Genomic DNA, 14,885 nt, shown 5'->3' with positions numbered 1-14,885 from the left:
TCAGTACATTACATGAACAAGTAAATTTCTGGTTTTTTGAATAATTCAGAGTTTGGTGGTGAAGTAGCAGGGTGTGAAACTTACAAACCGTAGATGTACATGTAAAGCATTTTACAAGTGTTTTGTTACCCATTTATCTCCTTGATTTTCAAAAGATCTTTACTCTGAAAACTTTTAAAGGCATTACAATTTGATATTTCATCTCAAGAATATTAATGTTTTGTGTGTATCTTTAACACATACATTCTGTCCTGATTCAAGATATGTATTTGTATCATACTGCAATTTTCTCATCCATTCACAGAAGACATTTTATGCCTTCTTATCTTAGTAACAGTTGAATAACTTTGTCTAGAGTTAGGTATCAAATAGTTAAGATGCCTGAAGTTTATACAAAAAAAAATGTATGCCCATGAGGAAGGATTGAAATAAATAGGTAATTAAATAGATGGTATTGAGGAATACCTTCTTCATTATTTAATTTTTAAGATAGCCTTTAGTCTGACATACATCGTGATAGGCTCTTTGGCACCTTAAGAATCCTGACCCCCTGTTTCAGGTCAATCTTTGTAATTGTGCCTGATGTGTTAGGCAGCCGCTATTCAATCCATCGATCAACAAGTCTGCACGTGTAAAATCTGGGTCATATTTCACGCCAGAGCTCGCCCGCTATGCGAGCTAAATCTCTGCCGCATTTGCAACAACAACTCGCTAAGATAAATTCATAAATATTCAGAGTTTCACAGCTCAATCACAGACGCGGGCGCTTTTGGCAAGTAATTTTCTCCTCCTTGCCGGCTTGGCTTTAGAAGGTGAGGCCAGCCGGCCGAGCATTCTTGAGCCGTCAGAAATGGGGCGAGGTATTGTAAAAGAAAACATTGGAAAAGTACTGGGATTAAACCCAACTCAGCTGTGTTTAGGACAGCATGGAAAGTTCATTGAATGAAAAATGAGTTTTTAATGGACTCCAATCCAGGCTTTGCAAAACTTTTACTTTGCGCTATATTACCGGTCATCCATCATTCGGTGCATTGTTCCTCTACTTAGCACATTCAAAGTTTGTCTATAATCCACGCCGTATCATAAGAATCTGACAAATGATGATACTTTCTGATGAAATGTACTCTCTTTTCTAATAAGAAGAAAACTCTGTCCAAGCTCCTTATGTGTCTCCTAATGGAAGTTATATCCCTTCATGCCACAAATCTCCTCTTTATCTTTGCCTGTGGAGTACTGACATTTAAAAATTGTTATTTGATGTAAATCTTGGTATTTGATGTAAATATGGCAGTCCCATCATTAGTCTGTGTATTTACGTTATCTCTTCTCTCTAACATATCCTTAGGCTCTGGGTAGAATTACCTAGTTTTATCTGTTTCTTATATTTCTTTCTTTTTTCTCTTTGAGATTGTGTGTATTTATACTTGTCTTGAAGTGTCAGCACTATGTTTTTTTCTTTGAAAATATGTGTCTTTATGGTGACAAAAGCAAAACTCCTTTTCTAATATTTTTCTATAAATCATGGATGCTTGTTAGAGGTATACCCTTGTCCTTATAACGAGACTGACACCGGATTAACAAAGGACTGAACAAACATGCATCACACCGAATGGCTATGACTCAACTGCGTCTTTACAAAGACAAGTTGAAGAAATTTCTGAGAAAAAACTATTATATTCGCAATATTTCCATAAATCACCCTGTTTCATGATCAGTTTTCTTTTTTGAAAGTTTTGTTTAGCAATTCTTCCTCTTAATTTTGTCCTCCTGGAAGTTGTCAATTGAAGAAAGGTGCGACAGACAGGATAGTAGTCTAGACACCTTACTCCGTCACACATCTTCCAACAGGAAAATTAAAAAACATTGAACACCTGTAAAACTTTGGATGTAAATGTTGAGAGGGAGTTTAGACATTGGGTAGGATTTTGAACCCACTTAGGGAAGACTAACTCATTACTATAATGAGAAATATTCATTTTTTTGTTGATGTAAAATGTTGATATTTGACGTGTTAGGACTTCAAAGCTTATATATCAATTAATTTAATTAATTTTGATATTGAGTAGGTATAAGCAGATGAACTCATTGAAAGCCTTTTAGAGATTTATGTATAACCTCTTTTTCTGATGCAGAGGAAGGGAGACACCAATTGTGGAAATTAAAGTACTATAATGCCACTCTTACAAATGTCAAGGAATTCCAGTACATTCCAGCTTAGTTAATTAATAGATAATTAGTAGCTCTGTCACCTTGTAGACTATTCATTTCAACATTGAGTACATGTAGGTAGAAATTAATTAGACACTAATTTAATAATTAGAGTTGAGATTGTTATGTTATAGAATTTGTTAAGCAATGATGACTTCCAGCATATATTGAGTCAGCAAGGTTGTAACAAAATACAAAATATCAAATCATATTTTTTAGTCTGAATCAGTGGAACAAACACCCTCTAAGTTTGGATTGAAATACCTCAAAATCTTGTAACTTAGTTGTAAGTATCAATAAATCCATAAATTCCAGCATATTTTGGGGGCAGGCAAGATATGAAAAGCTAGATAACTGTTTAGCTCTTGTCACCGAGGGGGTATTCTCGTGTGAGGTAGACAGATAGAGGCAAGGGGCATACTTCACGGGTCACTGCCGTAATCAGGACCCCTCGATGAGAACCTGGTCTGCCCTCTGATGACCCATATTCAACCCCTCTCCTCTGGTCCAAACTTACGTTCTCTTTTCCTTTTTATCTCTGTATCCTTAAGATTTGACATTTCTCTCTAGTACCCTGTAACTTTCACACTTTCTCTTTCGCTTTACTAATTTGCCCTCTCTTCTGAACTCTCCAATACTTCCTTTCTTTTTGTTTTCCTGTTACTCTGTCTGTTTTCTTGTAATTGGTAGTTTTTGCTTTCCCATTTTAATAATTTCTCGCTTATACAATGTATATATTTGAAAGTATGTTACCCATCTATCACCTTCTCCTTTGTGTGTGTTCCGTAGGCTTTGCTTTTACGTGTAACCTTTTCTCTGCCTATCTTGTATCTACATCCGTCCCCTCATTCTCTGTCTCCTTGTTTTATTGGATCTCTCTCTTTCTCTCTCTCTTTTTTTTCTCTCTCTTTCTTTATCTCTCTTTATTTATCTCTCTTTCCTTATCTCTCTCTCTCTTTCTTTATCTCTCTTTCTTTATCTCTCTCTCTTTCTTTATCTCTCTTTCTTTATCTCTCTTTATCTCTCTTTCTTTATCTCTCTTTCTTTATCTCTCTTTCTTTATCTCTCTCTTTCTTTATCTCTCTTTCTTTATCTCTCTCTTTCTTTATCTCTCTCTCTTTCTTTATCTCTCTTTCTTTATCTCTCTTTCTTTATCTCTCTCTTTCTTTATCTCTCTCTCTTTCTTTATCTCTCTTTCTTTATCTCTCTTTCTTTATCTCTCTTTCTTTATCTCTCTCTTTCTTTATCTCTCTCTCTTTCTTTATCTCTCTTTCTTTATCTCTCTCTTTCTTTATCTCTCTTTCTTTATCTCTCTCTTTCTTTATCTCTCTTTCTTTCTTTATCTCTCTTTACCTCTTTCTTTATCTATCTCTTTATTTCTTCCTCCCCACTCTCTATCTCTTATCCCCTGCCCCCTCTCTCCCTCCCCTCCCCCTTTCTCTCTTCCTCTCTCTCTCTCTATCTCTCTCTCTCTCTCTCTCCCTCCCTCTCTCCCTCCCTCCCTCCCTCCCTCCCTCCCTCCCCCTCCCTCCCTCTCTCCCTCCCTCTCCCCTGCCCTACCCTTCTTCTTTTCTCTCCCTTCCTTCCTCTCCATGTTGGTTTCCCATTCTATACCTTCCCATTCTCTCTCTCTCCTTACCTTTCTCCCTCCTCCCCTCTCTCCTTCCCCTTCTCTCTCTTTACCTGTCTCTCTGCGGCACATCACACCAAGCTGTGAAGAATGCCTTAGGCTTCAAACCATAGCAATGCATGTACTTTCTCACATTTTTGCAAGCTCCAAAGCCTCTTGACCGAGGGAAAAAGTCACCTAGATTCATTGCTTTGTGTGAGGGCTACCAATCATGGAGTTTGCAGGCATAAACCCTCGTTAATTTTTAACACACTACATGGAGTCTGAATGTATGACTTTAGACTGAACTTTAAAAGAAAAAACTTACTTCTACCCTTTGCAAAGATACAATTAAGGATGTTTTTCTTGGGTTGTTGTAATGGGAACTCTTTAAGTATCAAATTTCAAGCCACTTTGGGAAGAGTTATTCAAAACACAGTTAAATAATAGATTGTTTATCTATGGTGTGTCCACATCTTCAGTAGATCATGCATGTTGTTTATGTTTTCCTTTATTAAAGTTGGAGATTAAATAAAACAAGTCAACATACTGTGCTTAATTCTTTATTTTGTGGGGAGGAGGCCGGTGGGTGGGGGGAGGGGGGGGGGGAGATTGTTTTTGTTGTTGTTAGTGTGTGTCTACATCATGGTACATGTAAATTTATATGAATTCAAGGGTTACATTATTTGCCTTGCTTTGTATAAAATGATGGATTCACAGTCAAATTTTGTCCGAGCTTATTATCATTCAATTCTAAAAATGAAATATATTGTGGCAAACTATATTAGTTGATCGACATATACGTGTCTCTGTGTATGTATAGATTCATGTACATCATCAGTTTGAATTTCCAACATGTTCAATATAACGTGTGTGAAGAGACACGAAGAAGAGACATTCATCTGATTTGCAGTGTCCAGCTGAAATGCTCAATCTTGAAAAGTGCACAACAATGCATTGGTATCTGATTCTTTCCTTTGTAGACATACATATGAAGGTTTAAGGAATGTGTTTCTCTTCTTTAAAAAAAAATCTTTCTTACATTTTATGACCTCAATGACATAATAAGAGGCAAAATGGGAACAAAAGGAGGTATTTTTTTTCTACATAACCGCTATCCTTCAAGAGTTGTTTATATCCCAATTTCACACTTCTACATCCTTTTTCTAACAACATGCACAAAGGAGCATATTTTCTCTCATTAAGATCACTTGTTGAAGAAGCTATGGGGTGTGAAATTTTTCGCTGAAAAGGGGTGAAAAACACCTTGTCTGTGGTTTCATATGGCTTTAAGCCAGTTGTTGAATCAGATTAGACCAATTTGTCAACTCAGGTGGAATTAATTGGTTTGGGTTAATGTGTTGGTTCAGTCAATGGGCAAGGAATGGGAGCAGGAAAGGGAACGAGATGATAGAGACCCGGTGCGTGGGTGAAAATATAACATTTCAAAGATGTTGGGTGTTTTAGTTGACTTCAGTAATCTCAAGATTGTACAATTCTTTATTTGCCCATTATGCAACTCGTGAATAGGCTTTGCAATTTTTTTTGTTCATAACATATCTCATTGTGATTGTAGTTGTGTCAGTGATACTTTCTTGAAATGCTAAGTATGTTATATCATTTAAAGAGGTTGGAATACTAGTTCTGCGTTCATTAAGAAAATTTTTAAATTTATAAAATTCAATCATTATGAACCCTATAATACAGAAAGTAGTTTTCAAATATATTTCCTCTTTTGATTGTTTATCTTGATAGACTGTCTTTAATGATATCTGACAATTTTTTTTTTATCTGACAACTTTATTTTAAGAAGAAAGACAAACTATGCTTTGTCTAAATATGTGACATGCAACTAACTACATCAAAAAATGTGAGAGTTTCAAACCAGATTCAGCAGTAAATGGGTTAAGGTGTTCCTTCTACATAGGCATGTCAAGTGTAGTTTCTATGATGCGAATATATATTTTGTTAATGCTAAATATATTACTCATTGCGGATGTAGTATCGAAAATAGTACCACTAGTGATATTCGTTTGTCTCGCAATGTACTGTATGGTATGGTATAAAACACTTTTGCTCACAATATATTTTATCACCTGACGAAGTATTGCAGCGGCGCACAAAACGTCATGATCTTTTAGATCCCTTGTTGACCATACATTGCGAGACAAACAAATATCACTAGCGATATTATTTTCAATATATTTTGTTATTTGCATATCCATTTGTTAAATAATGTCACACTAGATGTACAGTTATTGCTTGAGAGTATTTTAAGTACAAGATGATAAAATCTTATTGTACCAAACCTATTTGAAAACATACTTGAATAAAACCATAATCTTCCATTTCAATTTGTCAGACATTTGGCCCGCAACCCCTTCATCTGCGACTGTAACTTGAGATGGATCGCAGAGTACCTTGAAAGCAATCCGGTCGTTGAGACAAGCGGTGCACGTTGTGCCCGACCCGTCAGAATGGAACGCAAGCGGATCACTAACATGAAGAGCGTCAAGTTCAAGTGTAAAGGTATGTGATGCAGAAGTATTTCTTTCTGGAACCGTTTCTTTTTCTTCTTCGTCTTCTTCTCCTCCTCCTGCTCCTCCTCCTTCTTCTTTTTTCCCCTTCTTCTTCTTCTTCTTCTTCTTCTTCTTCTTCTTCTTCTTCTTCTTCTTCTTCTTCTCCTCCTCTTCCTTCTTTTTCTTCTTGTATTATTATCAGTAGTTGTAGAAGTAGTAGTAGTAGTAGTAGTAGTAGAAGTAGTCGTAGTAGTAGTAGTAGTAGTAGAAGTAGTAGTAGTAGTAGTAGAAGTACATGTAGTAGTAGTAGTAGTAGTAGTAGTAGTAGTAGTAGTAGTAGTAGTAATATTTTAGGACCATTGTTATTGTTGTTACTGTTGTTGCTGCTTCACTCCATTGATAAGTTTGGCACAAAATTAACATGTAAATGTATGTTTCATAGACATATATTGTAAGATAGACATTTACTGGAAATGTTACTGTTTTGGAAAAAGATATAAACCTTCAAGAAACAACAAAAATCAAGTTTTACAGGACATTGTTGTCTATATGACTTATGAAACATTTTGCATTTCCTTGATTTCTGCTAATGTAAGCCTTCTAATTTGAATGTCGTCTAAAAGTAATTTCCTCTTTACATTTAAGCCATTAAAAGTTGATGAATATGCTTTTGTAATAAGGAGCTAGTGAAAGCAATCTCCATTTCTTGTATGTAACTGATGCAGGTATTACTATCAGAATGTTCTTTCCACCAATGTAGATAGCCTACTCTAAGCTATTCTCAAAGTCTATCTTCCGTTCCATATGCCCTGGTTGGGCTATTTCTTTGACAATCATAGCCAAAAAATTCGAAGATTGGAGATGTAGAGAGGAAATGATTTGCATTTAGAGGGATAGGAAGACCATTTCCTCCATAATGCGTCTCCATCTTACTTCCCTGCCTGGTGCGTTTCACATTTAAAGAAGATATTCTAAATGGGTGCTTTCTCCATAAGCAGGCAATACTCTATCTATATTCATAGGGGTTTATGTTGGGAAGGGGGCTTACGGCCTAATACCGCTAATGCACATCTAGGGTCCCTATTTGTAGAGAAGAGATTTCAGCAGAAGTCAATGGACACGGTTAGACATTTTTTCTGAATGATGAATTTTCTGGTGAAACGAGCGGGAGATCGAGTAGGTCTCAATATTACTCTCCGGAATAATTTATATCTCTAGGGAAAAAACTTTCAATGGGGCCATTTGTATAAATGATGGGTAGTCTTTGCCACAAGCTCTAAGGATATTGGTGCAAATCGTTATTTAAATGATTTATTTCCTAAATGTGGTGTGTTAATAATGTTCAGGTTATTGAACCCAGTAAAAATATGGAGAAACATGCTCAGGACTTTGGAATATCTCTGTTGTAATTGATGATGTCAAACAAATTGTTTAGAATACATAGATATCCAGTGTTGTAGTAATGATAGAAATATTTATATATTTCAATTCTTGCGCGATACCTGTATTTCTACAACTGATATATATTTTCGAGAAAATGTTTCAAAAAATAGATAAAATAGTAGATATAATTGAGGAAAAAAATTCTCATTAAAAGGCAAATACTTTAAAGAAAATTGTTTTTAATTTCTGTAACTTGCAAAGAATGAATACGTTTTATGACCTTTCTGTTGGAAGAAATACATTTAGCTTCCAAAGTGCTCCTAGATTTGGGAGAAGATAAACAATATCTGTTTTTGCTTTTGTTTTAATGTTTTAATCTATTTCAGTGACATAATTTTTTTTGTAGGACTATACTAGAATTTTGTTTTCCATAGGACTAAAATTAATTTGCATGCATGTTGTTTAAATTTTTGATTCCTATTTGATCATCAGATGCCGAGTATTACAGGACTGCCCAAGCCGGCCAGTGTTTTATTGATCATGACTGCCCCGATGCTTGTACATGTCATGAAAGTATTGTAGACTGTTCTAACAGAGGGTTACCAACTGTTCCAGATGAAATTCCCACATATACAACAGAATTGTGAGTATTATTCTACCAATATTACAGAAATTATCATGAACAAATATTGAATATTAATTTCCCAAGAACAAGGAGTGAATACACTTTTCGTACACCAAACCATATTTATATTTTGATAGAAACAATAAAGGATTAATTTAAAAAAATTATCGGCACAGAAGTCAAAGATTGACTTCAAAGACTCAGGAGAGTGGGCATCAAATTGAGATTTCTTTACTGAAAAAAAATTTTCTCTCAAAATTTCATGAAGTTCATACTATCTTTTTAATTTCATGTCAGGCATTAATGAAAATTTACAATTTTTTTTTCTTCTGTACAGTGTACAACTTTGCAATTACAGTTTGATAAGGTTTTAGCCTCTTTTTAACGCAGTTTAATTGACATTCAAAAAGTGCGGCTTACATGTATCTGCAAGTATTCACACATTTTGTTATAGTCGATGAAACTTTTGTAAGTTTCAAAGGATGGCGAGATTTTTTCTGAAAGCTTCACAACTCAAAAAAGAACTTGGCTGCGGCCATGGATCATTGCAGAGCATGGAAATTTCTTGCCGCAAGCTGTCATTAACAATTCATAAAAGTTCCTGGTTTATCAGTATGACATTTTCATCTTCTTCTCCCTAGGAAATTGAATGGAAATGAGATTTCACGCATTTCTGCGGACGGGAAGTTCCTTCATCTGCCCAATCTCAAAATCTTGTAAGTATGATTATCAGAAAGAAGAATATTCATCTATGTTTCTTGCAGTCCTTCCAGTGCTTTTATTGACTTTCATACACTCTGAAACAGTGCATATGTTTTCATATTTTCATTTTGTAGTTTCTGAAGGACTCAATTGCAATTATACCTTCATTATCCTTCAGTTCCCTATATTTTCAATATTGTATACTTTTGTTTTGTATCTACAGCACATGTATTATTCTACTGAATACGAAGTTTGAATGGTATTATACAGAGTATATATTACAATTAAAATTGTATCTGTTAGTTGATACGATAAACGTTGGGGCTGGTGGAGAGTAATTAACCCTCTCCAAAGCTTAAAAACTAATTCTGGAAAAAAGGATAATTAAAAAAAAAAAAATATATATATGGCATATGGAAAAATCTCACTCTTCAATAGCAAATTCCTAATGAACTTTTGAGAAGAGCAAGTATTATGTGTACACTATCTGAACAACCAGCCATAATGTACACGTATTATTAGATATCTGTTTGTATTTACTGTGACGTGCTATCAACGGGAAGAAATCTGAGCTATCGTTTGCTTTCACCGATTTGTTACTCGCTCTCTGAGCAGGTGAAATACGAGCTGAACCTAGTAAAATATTCATAAGCCATCAAGTAATCATTATCTCTTGAATATATCATCCTCATATATTTCTCATCATCCCTCTCATCCATCTCCCCATCCATCCATCTATCCAGGGATCTCCGTGACAACCGCATCTCGGTCATCGAGGATGAGGCCTTCCAAGGAGCGTCTTCTCTCGTAGAATTGTAAGAATTTTTTCCTTTTTATTCTCTCACCTTTAACCCCTTCCTTTTTGTTTTAATCAGATTCTTGGTGTATCTAGAGTGTGCATGTGTGTATTCTGTTTCTAGCTTTAATGATAATAATTCAGACAAAAATGTTAATTATTATATACTTTAATAGTTTGGATAAATGATAATTCTTAATTGGGCTATTACAGATGTTGCATGATAATTGCATGATTCATGGGGGGATTCTGAGGGTTGTATTTCTTTTTAAAGACCGTTGTGACTGAATTAATAAACTTGGTTTGTGTAACAAACATGTGCACACGCATAATGTAGAGTTGCCCTTTATTGTTTCTGATCTTTCAAACAGCCAGTCATGTCGCTTACCTTTATTTCTCCCATAAAAGTAAATCCAAATAAAACTACAGATTGATACATCTTTCCTCTTTAGCTAAAACTCCTCTCATTCTTTTTTTAATTTTATCATAGGACATTTTATTTGTTGATTCTTGATTGATGTTGATGCTGTCTTTTTTCCTTCCCCAAAATATTTTCCCCATTGATAACTGAATGCTTTGATTTCTAAAAGCTCAGTGCTTTAGTGCATGCTTTTACATGTATCTTGTATTTTACCAGAGGGTTGTAAACTGAGGCTTTAATCTTTGCACTATACCCAGCTTATGCGCTAATTTCCCACTATCTATTTTTTAAGGGTAATTGCTAATATCATGTATGACAATTAAGCATGCTTATAAGATGGTAAAGAAAGAATTATTAATTGCTTGGTTACATCCATCTAGATATTTTGAAATTGCAACAAAGCAGAATGCAGTAGAATAATCTAAAACAAATAAATTTGGACCATGAAATTGATCAGTCATTGTATGTTGGTTTTAATTATTGAGCTTTGTTGAACAATTTATATTTTGTTAAACAATAGTTACAACTTTATATTTTCCCAAATTTGTTCAAATTATAGCAAACTCTATGTCATCACCTCTGAATTTTACGATTTGAGCAATTATTTTTTCAAGAATATATTAGTAGGCAGGAAAAGATAGCTTTTAGCATAAAGTTTAGATTTGTACTTTTAGCCAAAATACCATACTGTTGTATCAAATGCAAATGATTTCTTCTATATTTAGATTTGGTTTGTAGTGATCTAGAAATGCCCTATTTGCAAGTACTCTATTTCAATCAACCACAATTCCAAGAGTCGCCTTTTTAAAATGAGTAATGACTCGTAATTTAGTTTTCTAAAATTCAATTCTAAAATTTATTGTTTTAGTTGTTGTAATATGCTTCATGTGGACAAATTACATGTATGTTCTCTTTCCTTCTGAACAAAAAATAAAAAAGATTAGTGAAAGCCCCCTTGCTTCTTGTCTGTTAAAAGGCCTCTGTTACATGTGTGCCATAATATTCTTTTCTGTTGTTGACCGTTTGTTTTTTTATTTCTGTCAATTCCCCCTGTATCTCTCGTTCTGTTCTGTGCTCTTTTGGAATATGAAGAATGCTCACGAACAACAAACTGAGTAATGTCACCGGACGCTCTTTCGTAGGACTCAAAAACCTGCGGACGCTGTGAGTATAACGATCGAAAAACCACCAGCCTGTTTCAAGCATCGTGGCATCTTACTTCTTGAATTTTCAGCGCACGAGATTTCATCCATTTGTTTATTTTCTTTTAATTCTTTTTTTTGTTCGTTCATTTGGTTGGAAACTTTCCTTTTAGTTTAACTACCATGGTAACAGGATGCTCATTTCTTAATTATTTGTAATTCAACTATTTAATCTCATTTTTAATAACAGTTTAATCATTGGGGAAAGACGAATCACAATTTGATGAACATCTAAGGACTGTGTCTTTAAAAATATCCGGAAATATTTGTTCATGTTTTTCCATATTTGCATCTTTATTTTATACAAATTTCAATCCTTTGTGGCTATCAAATTGGCAACAGACAACATAAATCAATTTTGTCATTTTACACTAAACCCTAAAAAGGTTGAACAAACTTTCACAAAAACCTTTTTGAATATGATCAAATTGAAATTAGTTGAAATCAATCAAAGTAATTCTAAACCTGAAGACTTGTTAGTCCGAGATGTTATCTTAAAGTGATTCTCTACCAATTCCCAAAGATTAATACCTTCCTAACTCTTCAATATATCACCAATATTTAATCAACCACTAACATTTCCATACCATTTTGTCAGCTATACCCCATAGTGAGAATTGACTGTACGGTTTGCATACTGAAAAAAAAAGTTGTTTGGTTTTCTGAGTGGATTAAGATATAAAATTCAGGCAATCAAGTCATCTTTTTGTATATTTTCATGGAAATTAAAATAAAAATCACCTCATTTAACAACAACAATGATAAATACAACCAAACTGCAAAGATTAAAGTGAAAATCAAATTGGATTTAAATAATTTTGCATAAAACATTCAAGAACCTCAAAAGTGAAAATGAGGATGAATTTGAATGAATGGTCAAATCTGTTAATGCGACCCTCGTGCAAAATGGGATGGGGTTAACAAATGACTTGGGACATGATGGGAGAATAAAGTGAAGTGTTTACCGACAAATAAAGACGTCATTCTTGGTATTCACCGTCATGTATCACAGTATGCTAACACACATGGTTCACTTACTTGGCTGGTCGATGCAGTGCATGGTGTATTAACGATCCCCGTCAGGGTGTGATTGCGCATTTATTTTCACAGCTTTCCAACCAGGTCTAACACTCTTGCATATATACTCACCTAACCTTTTAACCACTTAACCAAGCCATGTTTTATTCTTCCTAGGACTGCTCACTTAATATCACATTTTTGTTGTTCTTTCGTCACTTTAACACCCCTTTTTGTCTCCTTTCACCGGCTAATTCATGATTCATTTCTCTTTCAGGGCGTTAATGCATACCTATACTGTATCAGGCTGTGTAAAGGAGGGAAATATCGTCCCTTTTTCCTTTTTATTTCTCCTCTTTACAACACGCAGCACCACTTCTTTTTTTCTTTGAATGGAATGTTTTAATTTCATTTATGATTACCGTTTCCTTTTATTTTGATATTCCAATATTTGACTGAATTATTATGAATGTTTTGAGATGCAACACTTGCATGATGAAAGTACATTGTTCATCAAATATCAGATTATGGAATGCTCACTGGAGATGCCATTTATAACAGTATTATTTTCCAAATATATGCATCTATATTATACTGGTTTGTCTGTACATGCACCCACAATTTCCCCCCCAAATCTGATGTTTGTACATATTCTAGTTGTTTTTATTATGCTATTGTAAAAAGTTGTTTACAACAGATTTTTACATTTGAATGGATATCAGTAATACAAAGATTAAAAAGCAAAGATACAATTTAAAATATAATGATCATTTAAGCATTCTTTCATATAGGTAAACAGAAAATGCTGAGAACTAAAAGAGTAGCAGAAATAACATATTTCTGAAGTGCTCCTAAAGATCTATGGGGGTTTCAAGTCAATTACGCTGAGGCAATTACAAAAAGCTGATATGCAATTGAAATGAAATTGGTATTGTCTAGAAAAATATTATCTTGAAATCCAAAATAAATTATTATTACATATTTAGTTCCACGATACAGACAATTTTTTTAATGATCTTCTATATACCCTTTGACATACCCTTATCAGTACACCATGTGAGTCTTTCCTTCCCCCTCCCCATTCCACCTGTTCCTTCTCGTCTCATTTGGTACCTTACATCACTCCAAAATCCACCTCCCCAACCCGATCCCGTCCCCGTTTTTTCACGGGACTACATCTAAGTCCCCTCCGTCAACACCACTTCATATGCTTCCGATCTCTCCATGTGTATAAAGTCGGAGAGTAAAAACAGAGCAGGGGAAAGAAAAATCAAACACTTTGCTTTCGTGACAAGGTGGTAGGAGGGGGATTCTCGGCTTGATCTGCACACGCGGGGGCCCAACTCAGAACCCTTCCCCGCGCACCCTAAGAGCTCCCAGTACGGAACAAGGGATGGCATGTGTTTGAAAGAAAAATCCCGGGTGTGAGTTTAGATTACGCTGCTCTAAACATTCGAGCCATAATTATTGTTGTCCCTAAACCCTCCGTCAACATTGCGCAGCGATTGTTTGCGCGCCAGACAATCCCCTTTCTGTATAATGATGGAAGAGCGAGCAAGGCTGTGAGAAATGCGTCCGTCCACCTGATGTTTACGGAGCAAGAAAAGGAGAAAGGAATTTGGAAGGAATAGGTGCCGCATTATTGGGAGATTTACTTGCAATCAGCAGGAGGCGTGGATTTCATTTTTCATCATTTTTTGTATTTCATATTTCCATCAAATACTCATCATTTGTTCATGAAATACTCATCATATTTTTCATGAAATATTCATCTTTTCCATGACACATACATCATTCTAAGTCCTACATTCATAACATGAAGCTTGATCCAGTAGTCTCTGGTATTAAACTCTCATCACATTTGCTTAATATTATCATATTTCATCATTTTCCATTAAAATATTTGCCATTCATCATTAAATATCATATTTCATTACAGTGTGTTCATTTTGTCATTAAAAGTAATAACATTTCAGCAACTAATGATATACAAGCTATTCATTACCATCAAACATCTATTAATATCCATTCACCAAAATTTATATCCATGGACATGCATCAATCGCCTTTCATCTTGATATATATTTCATATTCATAGGTCATTAACTTTCATAATGTCATATCATAATACTCCATCAAAGTTTGAATGTAAAGTCAAAATTTGTGTACAAGACGCATGTTGGATGTAATTAACATATAATTTACATTAGATTTCATGTATATTTCATACTTTTAATATAATTAAATATTTAAATATTAAAATTAAATTTTTGATGTGTTTCAAGAAGATTATGATATGATTTTTATTTAATTACCACAAAATGTGACTTGATTTCTTCGGGGGAAGGGGTGGAGGACCAAAAATATAATTCATTTCATTAATTTCCATGCTCATTGACAAAC

At 34.6% G+C, this 14,885-nt stretch overlaps 1 protein-coding gene across 1 annotated transcript in view; it reads left to right on the top strand.

The window, feature by feature from the left end:
* Nucleotides 1-14,885, top strand: part of LOC757340 (slit homolog 1 protein) — an 87,604-nt gene that overhangs the window by 42,154 nt on the left and 30,565 nt on the right. Inside the window, exons 10-14 of the mRNA XM_030986121.1 lie at nucleotides 6,180-6,346; nucleotides 8,212-8,362; nucleotides 8,986-9,060; nucleotides 9,790-9,861; nucleotides 11,356-11,427. Of these exons, the coding sequence (XP_030841981.1) occupies nucleotides 6,180-6,346; nucleotides 8,212-8,362; nucleotides 8,986-9,060; nucleotides 9,790-9,861; nucleotides 11,356-11,427 (537 nt within the window). The remainder of the gene's footprint in view (nucleotides 1-6,179; nucleotides 6,347-8,211; nucleotides 8,363-8,985; nucleotides 9,061-9,789; nucleotides 9,862-11,355; nucleotides 11,428-14,885) is intronic.

Source organism: Strongylocentrotus purpuratus, unplaced genomic scaffold (genome assembly GCF_000002235.5).
Source record: "Strongylocentrotus purpuratus isolate Spur 01 unplaced genomic scaffold, Spur_5.0 spur5_scaffold_15, whole genome shotgun sequence".
In the NCBI taxonomy this organism is placed as follows: domain Eukaryota; kingdom Metazoa; phylum Echinodermata; class Echinoidea; order Camarodonta; family Strongylocentrotidae; genus Strongylocentrotus; species Strongylocentrotus purpuratus.
This window is presented reverse-complemented; position numbering and strand designations above follow the sequence as displayed.